At 40.0% G+C, this 13,812-nt stretch overlaps 1 protein-coding gene across 3 annotated transcripts; it reads left to right on the forward strand.

The window, feature by feature from the left end:
* Positions 1-1,314: 1,314 nt before the first annotated feature.
* On the forward strand, positions 1,315-12,895 carry tefb (TEF transcription factor, PAR bZIP family member b). Of its 3 annotated transcripts, none has more exons than XM_032588074.1 (4): positions 1,315-1,590; positions 6,692-7,252; positions 8,048-8,265; positions 9,216-12,895. In XM_032588074.1, exons 1-4 carry the CDS (start codon positions 1,485-1,487, stop codon positions 9,429-9,431), a joined length of 1,101 nt encoding a protein of 366 aa, XP_032443965.1. In that variant the 5' UTR covers positions 1,315-1,484; the 3' UTR covers positions 9,432-12,895. The 3 variants fall into 3 exon arrangements, with proteins under 3 accessions (XP_032443965.1, XP_032443964.1, XP_032443963.1); XM_032588073.1 differs by lacking the exon at positions 1,315-1,590 and adding an exon at positions 4,712-5,070 and having other exon boundaries at positions 8,063-8,265; XM_032588072.1 differs by lacking the exon at positions 1,315-1,590 and adding an exon at positions 4,717-5,070.
* The last annotated feature ends 917 nt before the right edge of the window (positions 12,896-13,812 follow it).

Raw genomic sequence — 13,812 nt, forward strand, 5'->3', positions numbered from 1 at the left:
GTAGCTAAATTCTTGGTGGCTTTATTTGGTCCAGTTAACAATCCCAAGCATTTTATAGTTCTACTTTTTAGGTTTGTCAGGAGCTGGAGCAACCTCTCTTTAAACCCTGGGGTTTAAATATGACATGACAGTTAATGGTGTTTTTTTTTAAGTCCATGTTTTTTTAGCCGCTAGGCTGCGCCAGGATGCTGTTTTTTCTTTTCGTGTCTCCACACATAGTAAGCAGGATGCTAATACTGAGATGTAATTTAAAACATACTGAAATGTCAGTATATTTAATCGTTTACTTTTAAAGTAAGCGTTAAGTGAAGTTTTAAAAAGTTCTATTTTGAGCATATGTTTTAAAATATACACAAAAGATCTTTAAAAGCATATTGTTTCATTGGTACACTTGAGAAAATACATATTTTTGCTCACTTAAAGTATGCTTTTATTTAATATATTTCTTTAAAGTGTATTCCGTACAATTATATTTAAGTGTGTTTAAAGTTGTGTCAAAATTAGTACAAGCATGCTTTTAGTATACTTTGTATACAGTACACTTAATACTTAGTATACTTAAAATGTACTTGCACAAATGTAAGTATGTTTGAAATATACTAAAGTAATTTTTTCACTAGGGGTTATAGGGGGGAACCTGCAAAGAGTGGGGTCACTAATTAAATATGCCAACATTTTGGGGTGGAGTAAAGATGAACAAAAGTCCTACCATTACAAATATAAGCCTGTGGCGTTTGCTGCAATGTACTCTAATTGGAACAACGTGACTTGATCAGATCTAAGTTTATGCTTTTTATTAACAAATGCTAAACCAAACAATATGTGGGAGAAGCATCTCAGTGGAGCACCAGCTTCTTGACTGACATGGTAACAGTAACTGTACTATATTGATTCTTTTGAATGAATGAAAATCACTTTAGAACTAGATTTTGAGCGTGAAAGTTTATATCAATCGACTTTACACAGATGTCATCGTCTTCTTTTTAGACAAAGTTCTCCCGTTTGCTCAAACAAGCAGCTTGTGCCGCGTTCACCACGCTCTCTCTGCGTTGCACTGCCTGCGTCGGCCACCAGGAGTCACTGCTCGCCCCTAATGAAGCCCTGCTGCGGGCCGCACGTGCAGACGTGCATGGTGTACAGAACCCAGCTTTCCAGTCTGTGAAGTCCTGTTGTTGTTGTTGCTTTGAGGACCCGCCTCCCCGCTTTCTGATTGGCTCGCCAGCTCAACAGAAAGGCCGCGCTGTCGAACCCACGGAGTTCGGGGGCGTGGCTTCTGCTACTCATTATATCCATAATACTTGGAGACATGTGGGCGTCCCTGTGATGCAGAGAAGTTGGTGAAAAGTGAAAGAAGTGGCTTGCAGAGCGCATATACTGGGGTTGCTTCGTATTTTGAGGACCTTCTTCTGAGTGGGAGCAGTTTTTGTCATTTTTTGCTGGACTTTCTTTCCTTGTCGACAAGAGCAGGTGCGTCACAGTTCATCATGTCAGCAACGAGTGAAATCCTCCTTGGAGAGAGAAGCGAGATTCCTGATCTCCTAAAAGCCCTGGCCGACTATCCCTTCTCTTTTCCAGCTTTTGATGACATCGGTGAGTTGTTTTTTAATGCTGTTTGTTAATTATCTCATTCATAAAAAGTTTGCATCGATTTCTGTTTTTTTCTTTATAGCCTACTTTAAACGGTTTAGTGCCATTTTAAGTGGAGGTATACTCCTACTGTAGGGTTCTGTAAAGCCTAACTATACACTTTAATGTTAGACTAGTGCTATTTACATTACTTGTAAAGGGTTGCATTAAGTATCTCCATATAACCAGAAATTACTTATTAATTATAAACAATCATGGGGCCGTTTAATGGTGACATTACTTTGTGACAGTCTAAATATTTTTCTTTTGTTTTCTGTGATTTGAAGTTGATGCAGTTTGTGCTCACAAGGTCTAAGTAAAAATAAATAAAAACAAAGCGTTATACCGTGTACTGGGAAACAATCTGTGATTCATTAGCCAACAGTGCAACAGTCGCAGGTGAGTTTTAGGTGTGGCTCACTTAGAAGTGTGCAAATATGTCCTCTCCTCATGAACAGCTGTGACATCACCAGATTGCAATCTTTCAGCCTATGGTGACAACATGGCCACCCGAAGCTGATGCAGCAGAACGGAAACGGGCTTCACTCAGGCTTCACTTTGAGTTTGATTTCTACTCAAACTCAACTTTTCAAAATCACACTCTTCTGAATATTACCACAGTGCAGAGAAGTCATTCATTTGCTCTGCAACTTTCAGATTCATTTAATCGGTAGCCCCCAAAAAACAAAGTCTTTTGCAGACATCACACTTAAAAAAAAAAACACACATTGTTGTCTCTTCAAGCAGCTTAAAAGTGATCTTTTTTCTTTTTTTTTTAAATTTTGTTTAGAATTTGTGCGTTGTCTTTTGCCCATGTGTGCGAATTGTTCCTCTCATTAATTGATGTCTCCGAGGATCACAGAACAGAAAACATATGAATGAACAACACCAGCTGCTTCTGTTTTTTGAGATCCAGTGAAACACATTGCAACAATTGTCAAAGTGATTACGAATGCTTTTAAAAGTATGCAGTGCAGGGCCGTTTCAGGACTGGATAGCTCCCCGCGTTGTGTAGTCCAACGGCAGCACTGCTGTTCTCTTCACCCTCAGATTGTCACATCGTCTGCCAAGCTGCACAGAGAAAATTATACGTTTTAGAAGTGGCGCTAGGTATTATATTCTGCTGTTGTTGTTGTTTATGTTCGGTTTAACGAATGCATCCTGCGATATTTCTGTCGTCTTGTTAAGCGGTTGGAAGAGGGATTCTTTAACGTTTCAGTAAACACCAGTAGTTATAAATGCAACATTTTTCCCTTTTCATTCTAAGTTTTATCACTCGCTCTTACCCTGAAGAAAAGCAAACTGCACCCTTTACTTTTCTGCTACAGTGGGACTGAAGAATTGTGTAAACAGGAAAAAAAGAGGAGAAATGTCACAGGAGTACAAGTGATGCTTCTGAAGGGTTCGTGAAAAAATGCTGCAGGGAATTGATCATATCGCTCCCCTGAAATAGGCCAACTCTTCCCCACAATCATCAACAGATCTTCATTATTCTTGTCTTTAAAATGTCAGTGTGGATTTCATTACTATGAATGCAGTGATCAAGTTGCTTTTTCTCAAATTTCTTTACAATAATGCTATCCTTAACATTTATATACACGGTAAAAATGTGAAACCGTGTCCCACCATTTTTCATAGCTTCTAGCGTTTTATTCTTCTACATTTATCAAGTAATACAAATATGAGATGTTGATGTTAGTCAGTTAACTAGCCTGCATTCTGATGCTTCCCAGATATGCTGGCTGTTGTTTGGCAACTGCAGTTTTACAACAGCATTCCCTGAATAAGAGTGAAGGCAGACGCTTATATAGTTTCAGCACCATTACTGTTTCTCTCAAGCAAAAATATTATATTTCTTGTAAGCGAAATGAAGGCCGTAAAGCTTCGTTTAAGCCAGCTGGCTAGCAGTGTGCAGGCAGGGAGGGCTGCTGGTTTTAGCTTGACTCAGCTGGACAAACCTCTGATCACACTGGCTGCACTTTTCCTGGCATTAAAATGACTTAAAATAGTAAAACGTTTGCACTTCCATAGATTTTGAGCACCTATTCAGACCTTTTGACACAGGTTCTGGTGTCATCTGATCTGATTTACAGGCCGCATTGCTCTGCGTGGCATTCATGAACCAGCTGCTGCCTGGGAAATTTCCTGGCCTCCTTTCAGCCTGGACTAGCAGCTTGTTTATCAGGTCGCTATTATTAATGGCGTAAACAGATACAGGCAGTGAAGGTGGGTTGGATACCCGTGAGGAGCAGAAAGGTGTGTGAAAACGTGAGCGTCCGAACTTTAACGCGTCTGTTTTAGCAGTGATTAAATTCCCTCGTCCTTCGCACGGAGTCGAAGGTTTTCATTTCCCGGGAACTAGAAACAAAATCCGCGCACATAAATTTAAAAACACAACAAAACAACCATAAATAAAAAGTTGGTAGTGAATGACGTCTGTTGTGCTCTTCCAGTGTCCTCGCGCGCTCGTCTGCGTGTTTTTAATCCGTGAGCACGCGCGTCCTTGCTGCTGTTCTCCTTTTCCCACACGTGCGGAGGATCTGAAGCCACGCCCCTCGACAGCTTGCGCTTTCACGTGAGCGAAGGCGAGGGCGGGCCGCACGTGTTTGTCCACGAGTGTCCCGTTCTTGAGAGGGAAGTCGCAGCAGACAGCCTGTGTTTTGGGGGAGAGCTGCTGACTTGCAACCTTGTCTGCACCACCATACGTAAACAACTTTAATTAATTTACTTATTTTCCCCTCATTATCTCTGCGGGTTTTGTCCAATCTAGTGAGTTTATATATATATATATATATATATATATATATATATATATATATATATATATATATATATATATATATATATATATATATATATATATTTTAGCGCTATTTTTATTTTTAAAAAAAATATGTTCAGATATCTACACATTCTTACAATTTGTGCATGTAGTTCGTGATATTATTCCATGTACATTATCTTTCAGCGTTTATTACCTGTAAGACAGAGCAGCTACTACAACAAAAATAAGACGCTCATACATATTCATGCTCAAAAGCAGCGACAACCAATCAGCTCCCACTATTCCCCCTCAGTAGGCGGGACTCGCGCTCATGAATATCCAATGAGCGCGCTCGGTGGGTACGCAGAACGAGACGGTTGTGAAGTCTATTAGACACGTCTTATTATTGATAAAGAAGGTCCAACGTTAGCCGTGGTTACAGAAATAGTGGGAATTTGTGTGTGGGGGCTTTTTTTTTTTATCTCCGTGGTTCTGGACCCAGCATTAGCTGCCAACTCAGCCTCCGTCTTGCCCGTAGCCTTGGCACGGAACAATGCCTGGCAAAGCCGAGGTGGCAGTGGCGCTCCCAGCCGCAGCGGCTCCTCAGGAGTCCTACCCTTTTGTTTTAAAGAAGATCATGGACATCCCACCTCCTAACATCCTGGAGGAAGGAGACGACGGTAAGCTGCCGGTGTCAATTCTAAGAGATTTACAGGGCTGTTATTTTAAGGTAACAGAACTAGTTCACACACACGCACACGCACACACACACTTCCTGTGCTACTTAGGGATCATTATGTGTGCGTGGTCAGTATTAACGGTGTTGGTGATGGAGTGGCCTGTGTGCCATGTGTTGCTCCCAGCCTGTTTCATCCGAGGCTGGGGTTGGGGAAGGGGGGGGGAAGCGTAAAAAAGAACAAAAAGTTCCCACTTCTCTGGACCGCTCTGAAGCCATTAAAACCACTCTGTAAGGACGCTTCCGGACGGAGAAACGGCTTGGCTGTTTTATCCAACTCCTACTTTAAATGTTTTATTTGTTTTTTTCTTAGCTCAGATTGCGTCGCTTTGTGTCTGTTTATGCGGAAGGTCCATGATCTGACTTCCGTGACGCCCCATGCTGTAATCTCTCCGGCAAAAGCGTCACTGACGGACTATTTGATTGGAACCCTCCTTTATATTTACACGGTTTTTGACTGTGTGTGACACCACCCGCTTCCTGTTCATGTATAAATACGCCTCTGCTGCCGTGCATGTGTGTACAGCTGGAAACAGAAAATACATACTTATTAAAGCCGACAGTCAGACCTTTCTGCTAAATGCGCTAGTTTGTCACCAATAAAGCAAACTGCCCATTTTCTTTTACTGATTTGCTTTAAAGCGGATCCTGCAAAGATAAAATTTACCTTTCTGAGAGCCAGATCGCCCATCTGTCTAGTGACGTCACACCAGGCAGCGATCCGATTTCTTGTGTAGTTTTAAAGTTTTGCTCATCTTTTTAATCAAAACCCTCCCTTAATGCAGTTTTCTTGTTCTGTATCCTGTACAATTCCAACAAAAGATGATGTAGGGAGTTTTTTTCTTCTTCTTCTTAATTTAAGGAAAATTTGGGAATCGTAGAACGCATGAACAAGGCTTGTGATGTGAAGCATGACAGACTGGACTGGACCGATTTCACAATCAAATATTTCCAACATTCCTGCTGATAGAAACGCTTTTAAACGGTCCAGTCGAATCATTCGATTAAGCATTGCTGTCCAAAACGAGGAGCCACGGCTGGCCGTATTAAATGTTCTGATTCTCCTCACTGACATTCCATGTAATGGCAGTCTTTAATAAATAATATATAAATTATAATCATAATAAAAGCATTTAAAATGATGTAATGACTGTAATGTTTATGGGGAGCCGTTCTGAAATTTAAAGTGATCTTTGCAAAGGAGACATGGTTGTGGCACGTCCAAAGGATGTTTTTTTTGTTGTTTTTTTCTGCAAAATTGCTGCAAGGCTCACAACTTCTGCTGGAAATACTCCAAAATCTGTCAAAATTTGTCACTTTTTCTTCATTATCAAAACTAATTCTTGTGCCTGTTGTGATTTTTGTCAATCAAACTACACGGAGAACAGAAAAGGTGGCTTTCCTTTCATAAAAAATGTCAAGTATTTTATCAACTATTGCAGTGGAAATGTCTGCTTTGTTAGTTTTATTGTTAGTTTTGCGTTTGTCAGAGAGTGGAGGGGGGGAACAAAAAATGTCCACTGGCTTAAAAACAACTTTCTTTTTTTCTTTTGCGCTTTACGCAGAGTTAGAGAAGGAGAAGCAGTGCTCCTCGGAGGATGTGGACGGAGGAGGCGGTGTGGCCTCCAGTGCTGGTGGAGGCTCTAGAGGAGCAGGAGGTGGAGGCAGCGGAGGAGGCGGTGCAGGAGCGTCGGCCTCCCTGACCCCGGCCATCTGGGAGAAGACCATTCCTTACGATGGCGAGACGTTCCACTTGGAGTACATGGACCTGGACGAGTTTCTCCTGGAGAACGGGATCCCGGTGAGCCTGGAGGAGGAGGAGCTACAGAGGACTCTGGCCTCCGTGGAAACCAAAGGCAAACCCGCTCCCAAGGCCGTCGCTGTGGCTCCCGCCGCACCAGTCTCTGCCCCTCCGACCGCCGCCGAAGTCCCCGCCGAAGTCCCCGCCTCAGCAACCCCCGCCGCGCCTCCCTCCGACGCCCCTTCGGATGCAGAGGAAACCGCGACGGTCACGATGTTGCAGCCCGCCAAAATAGAAGAAGAAGAAGAAGAGGAGGAGGAGGAAGGACAAGAAGAGGAAGCTTTGACTGAGGAAGCTCCAGCAGAAGTGAAAGGGAAGAAAACAGGCAAGTAATGGGATCCTTAATTTATTCCTTACTGTTTGGATTTACTTTTCTTCTATAGATCCTGAATTAGACTGAGCAGAAAATTACAGTTTAGTTCCACAAAAAGTGAAAACTGAAAGCTGGAGCGTTTCCCGTACTTATTGTAGACTGACATCTTGTAGGTTTCACTGTGGTGCACGGAGTCCCTTTGCATACGTAAATACAGTCAAATCAGCGGCCAGTCAGTCTACAGCGTTCAAACTTCCACCAAATAAGGCGGTTATTACAATAAGCTCTGAATCTAAAATCATCTACAAAAGGAGATATTAAAAATGAGACGTAAAGTAGATTAAATAACAAACAACGGCTGGTTGCCATATTAGAAAAGGAGAAGTCACCCAAAGTACTAAAACATCGTGACGATGTAGTTTTACACACAGAGCCTTGCTAAACTATTCATTCTTGCATTTTTTCCCCCCCGTTACGTTTTGTCACGTTGCAAATCAACTTCAATGTATTTTATATTAATTTTACACGACAGAGAAAAACAAAATGGCTGCTGTGCGAAACGTGGAGATTTAGTTAAACGTATGCCACGGCTTTCACATTTTCAGTTTTAAAACATTTTATTAACCATTCATCATTCTACTTCCACTTTAGTTATGTTATTTAGTGCATATCATATCTTAATTACATTGTGGAAGGCAATGACTAATTTAATCCTCTGTTGATTTTACAGAAACATCGATATGTTTGACAGCATTTGATCAAAATCTCTCTTGCATCCCGACTCAGTGTTTCCCTCTGAACCCGCAGACGGTAAAGGTGCAGAACGAAACACGCCCTCCCCCATCGACCCAGATGCCATCGAGGTGGACATCAACTTCCAGCCGGACCCCACAGACCTGGTCCTGTCCAGCGTTCCTGGGGGAGAACTGTTCAACCCCCGCAAGCACAAGTTCTCCGACGAGGAGCTGAAGCCCCAGCCCATGATCAAAAAAGCAAAGAAAGTGTTTGTTCCCGACGAGCAAAAGGTAGGCTAGATACAAATATGGCTTCCCTAAATCTAAAGACAGGCGGTCTTCTTTATGGGCCAGAGTTTAGTAGAGTTTAATAAAAAAAGCCAACATGTTTGTTTTTTTTACTTATTTGCCTGGAAATGGAACGTTTGAGTTATTGTTATTTAATATGAACAATTCTCTTCAGTCTTGTTTAATTGTTATAATTAGTTCAATTTACTTCAATTCAGTTTGTCATTGTATGATCACTAGAATTTTAATTTTGTGATGGCAAATTAGGGCCATTACATATATATATATATATATATATATATATATATATACATATATATATATCTCATAAATGTTCTAGAAAAAAACCTGACATTTCTGAGATTAAAAAGTGCAACATTTACTAGAAAAAAATATTAATATCAAAAAAATATTTGGGAAAAACTCGGACAATTTTCAGAAATATGAAATTGCAAAGCATTTTCAAAATCTTTGGAAATTTCCAAGATTAATCTCAAAATTTGAAACATTTTCAACTTTTCAAACTCAGAAAAAAAGAGAATAATCTCAGAAATGTTAATTTAAAAATTAAAAAAATTACTATTAAAAACTGAGATTATTTTTAGATTAATCTCAGAACCTTTCTTGAAAAAAACCTAGAAAATTTGAAAATTTTAGAAAATTTCCAAAAATGTAAAAATATTTTGGAAATTTTTTAGATGAATCTCAAAATTTCTGAGTTGTGTCTAGCAAATTTCTGACTACTCAGAAATTTTCAAGTTTTTTCTAGAAAGTTTCTGAGAGTCTCCTCTTTTTTAAAAAAACATTTACAATGCCACTAATGCGCCATCGTACAATTCAGATTCAATGACATACATGCAGTGCGAACCCTGTCATGCACTCATGATTGGTAAAATGTCAGTAGCATCAAGATTTTAACTTTGAGTCCTTGTGTTTGTCACTAATTCCGCCAGGACGATAAATACTGGTCCAGGAGGAAGAAGAACAACCTGGCAGCGAAGCGTTCCCGCGATGCGCGGCGGCTGAAGGAGAACCAGATCACGGTGCGGGCCTCCTTCCTGGAGCGGGAAAACGCCGCGCTGAGGCAGCAGGTTGCCGAGATGCGGAAGGACTGCGGCCGCTGCAAGAACGTCGTGGCCCGCTACGAGGCCAAGTACGGCCCTCTGTAAAGACAAAAACAAATAAGAAAAAAAAATAGAAAAGAAACGGCGTCGAAAAAAGAAGAACGAAATAAAAAGAAATCTAGAATCCAACGAGACAGAAGCAGAACTCCCTTCCCCGCAGAATCCCAACACGAGACACACACCTAAAATTTGCAATGTTGTCTTCACCGACCTCCGGTCGAGCGCCAGCTGGCGTGGTGATGCTGGAGGTTTGGACACACGCTGTCAGGTGATGGGGGTGCGACGGGAGCGGTGGTCGCAGGAAGGCCTGTGGAGAGCGCCTGGCTCCTACACTGAAAGAAGTGGTCGATTGTGGGTGTGGAAAAAGTCATAAAGTGTAGAAAAAGAGGAAAGCTGGTGCAGCAGAATCTCTCTCTCTATCTCAGTCTCTCTCTCTCTCTCTCTCACACACACACACTTCGGTTTTATCACCACACCACTGCTTCTTGGAGGACCAAGTCGTGGACAGGCTCAATCAGGCTAATTAAACGAGCCGGAGTTAGCTTCGTGCCGGTACTGCTAGCAGGGCAGACTGCTGTCGGCGGGCTTCAGTCCCAGTTCTTCCCCGTGTACACGTCGTGTTTTTGTGTATTCTTAGTGTGTGTAACTCATCATTGCACTTTTTTTCCCCTTAAAACACACACTCACACATTAGCTGTGTGAGAACAGGTAGCCGTTAGCCACCTAGCTCACTTTAAAACCGCAGAAGGAAGATTTAAAAAAAAAAAAAAAAACCCAGTAGCTCCTCATAGAGGATTATTAAGAGGGTGTTGAAGGCTAATAAATTCTGAGTTGTATAAAAATGAAGACTTTACAAATCAAGGAAGAAAAGTCAATTTTTATGTCAACCAGACGGTTAAAGTTTGACGAACTCGGAGGCCCTCATTCGTGGAGGGGTATGTTAAAACGTAGAGATGTTTATTTTACTGCACACTGCAAGTAGAGGGCGCTAGAGTCACTGTCTCCCCACCAAAGGTGTCGTGACACGGGATTGATTTCTTCTGTCTTTTTTTTTTTTTTCCTAAACATGTAGCCAGGGCCCAGAGCCCGCGTGCTTGTAAATAATATATATTATGATTATTTTCTTTTCCTAAGACAGGGACTATGAAAGGTGTCTTTGTTAAACCAATAATATCCTAATGTTTGCCAAATAAGGAGTGCTGTATTCTCTCTGATGGTAATAACACATCTGTTAATTGTGGTGTACAAAACCAGTTTTTTTTCATTCTTTAACAAACAGTTATACTATGAAAACCAATGACCGAGCAGGGAATTCAATGGATAAACTGTGTTTTTGGATGTTTTTCAAACAGATTTCTAAATGTCTTTGTTATTTCCTCCAGGATATGTGACGCTTTGCTTTACCTCATTCAGCACGTCCTACCAGGGCCAGTCCAAGGTTTTTAGTAGAACTTGACACAAGGCCCCACTTGCAATTAAGTCTCACAAGCGTAATTAAAAGACATTTAATTATACAATCTGGCTGGGAGAGACTGAATTGTACATGAATGTGAGCTCCACCGCAGATATTTTTTAAAAAATGTCTTAAAATTTAATTTAAAAAAATCTTATCAAATTTTAAAAATCAAATGTATTACAACTTATAATGAAATAGAAATGATTAAGTTAGCAGCAATAAATTGCTAGCATGACCATCAAACTAAATTTCCCCTTGTATGAAGACATAACACATTTTGTACGTTTTTTAAAAAATAAAACAACTTTAAGGCAATTAAAAAAATGTAAAGCTATTAAAAACGAATTATTAGTTTTAAATCGCGACTCCAACATCAAACTAAATGTATATATTTTTTAATTTGAAAATTAAAAACTTTGAAAGTTCTCTTTAAACTCTGACTACCGCTCATGTAAAAGTCACAATTTCTCATAAACATGACCGGAAACATTGGCTTCTGACATCTATCAGCTGGAATTAGTGTGATAGTGAAAGGGCTCTTGGGGGCCCCCTGCTGGCCTGGGGGCCCAAAGCAGTGACCTAGCCTGGCTACTCTACTTCCCATTCTGATTGGATGCATTTTAGCAGAGCTAAAGTTGGCTTGGTTGAAGTAGAAAGCGTATAAGCGGCAGGTTAGTTCTTTATGGCGCAAACTTTGGTTGAATTCCCTTTTGCTAAAATGGCCGAACCTGTTTCTAATTCAGCATCACAGACTGTTAGGGGTTTCTACATTTTGTAATCGGCTGGTTTGGGCTCCTTCTCACTGTACTCTTGGAAAGATAATTAATGTGGCAATAATACTCTGTTATGTAATGCCTGTTTAATTTTAAGTAACGATGTTATGTGTAAAACGTGCTATGACGTACTAAATAGAAATGTCCCCAAGTCGTCGTGCTTCCAGTTTTTGGTCTTCTTTCCTTAAGGATCCTAATGCATGAAATCCAGTAAAGCTCGTCTTTATTTTCTCTTGTAAGTGTCACACCAAGTGTACTTATGTCTGTAAAACCATCACTAAATATAGGATGTGTTTTTGGATGCCTAAGATACTTACTCTGTAAAAAAAGAAATAAATTATAATAATAATAATAAAAAGATGTCCTCTGCTTATGATGGGCACAACAGCACCATCTGTCTCAGCTGAAAGCGGTATCTTTTTCTAACTATTCTAAGGGTTGACTTCGATTTACTGCAAATTGAATTATGTCAACGATATACACTGGATCAGTCGGTGCTTTCTGTGTTTTCATAAAGGCTAATAACGTTCTCGGCGGTGTAGTATAAAGGACATTTTTAGAGCAGCGTGCATTTTCCTTTATGCCTTTTGGACAGTGCGAACATTTTATTTTTCCCACTTAATGGAAAACACGTTTCTCCTAAAAAAAAAAATGGGTTGAAATTTAATGCCGTTACGGGCGTTTTTAGTATAAAATAAAAATATAAAAAGATGTTACGCACAGCATGTACTGTAGCTGTCTCTTTCGTTCTGATGTGAAGCACCTTAAAAAAAAAATTATTTATAATGTAAGAAATGATGCGAGATTAAAACAAGTTAAAGATACTCGATTGGCGGCTTGTATTATTTTTTAGGAAAGGAAAATTGCAGCAGTCTATCAGTCGATTATTGCTACACATTGATCCTCCGTCTTTAACCAAATCTTTTGTCGTTTTGTGATCAAGATCTTGAACTTTTTCAAGATGTTCCAAAAAGAAAACACACAATAAGACAGTAATGCTATTAGTTGGAAATCTGGAGCTCAGTTTAATTTCTCAAATATGAACAAGTTCCACCCTGTAACCAGGTTGGAATGCAAATCTGAATCAGTTCAAATATTATTGTTCACTTGTTATAGTGCTCCTGGGAAAAGAAATCGTCAAATGTTTCAATGTGTTTTTTTGGTTTCTTCTCTTTTTGATATAAACATGTTTTTGTAATCCCACTATCTGATACATGCAGCTGTCATAATATGTAACTGTACCTTGTTATATGCATATAAAATAAAGTGGAATTTAATGACGTGTGGGCTCCGGTTGTGATTTCACCGGAGCCGGCCCAAGGTACACGCGTGCAGCAAATGTACCTGTGAGGACTTCTAATAAAACCAGTGACTGGAAGAAAAATGACAACTCTGATGACAACAATTTATTCTACCTCTTTATAAATGTTTTACCGCGCACAGTTTCCTTAATGAATAAAGCTAATTTACTGATTTGTTTAAACAGTTTAAGGGATTCCTTGCTGACTCACCACATGGGGTAAAGTGTGACAATTGTTTAGTCAAAAAAAAAAAAAAATCAGACAACAAACAATATAATTTAATAGATTTTTATAACTTGAACTTTAAGTAAAAACGACTGATTTAATTATGCTTTATGGTGCAATTCTTAGAGTGGAAATATTCAACAATTAAAACCAGGGAGTTCCCATTGGGTAGAATTTAATATGGATAAAATACAATTCAACTCTACTTTTAATCATTTTTAGTTGATAGTTTTTAAATAAGTAAAAGGTAATTCAAATTTTTTTAAAGCAACATAATATACAAAGCTACACACACTTTTTTTAGTTAATTAACAGGCTATATTTTTGTAAATATTAATTTAGCCCAGTCACACGTTTTTGAGTGTAGTTGACTCTTAAAAAACATCGTCTTCAGTGGAATCGTGCGTAAACAACTAAGCTGGAGGTGCGCTGGGCTCGGGGGCCCTGTTCAACTTTGAGCCGCCCCTGCTCCCGAGAACCAACAAAGAAACTGCGTTGTAAGGCGGACTAAGGTTTCATCCCGAACCCTTTCCTGCGAAGCACAATCATCCCGAGCACTCACATCCGACATGGGGCCACATTTATCCTTTCCGGCAGCCGCTTCTTCTCTTTTTTCCGTCCATGTCGTCCGTAGTGTCGGTGCTCGCCGCTCATCAGTATTCCAGAGGAGT

Source organism: Xiphophorus hellerii, chromosome 16 (assembly GCF_003331165.1).
Source record: "Xiphophorus hellerii strain 12219 chromosome 16, Xiphophorus_hellerii-4.1, whole genome shotgun sequence".
Taxonomy (NCBI): Eukaryota; Metazoa; Chordata; class Actinopteri; order Cyprinodontiformes; family Poeciliidae; genus Xiphophorus; species Xiphophorus hellerii.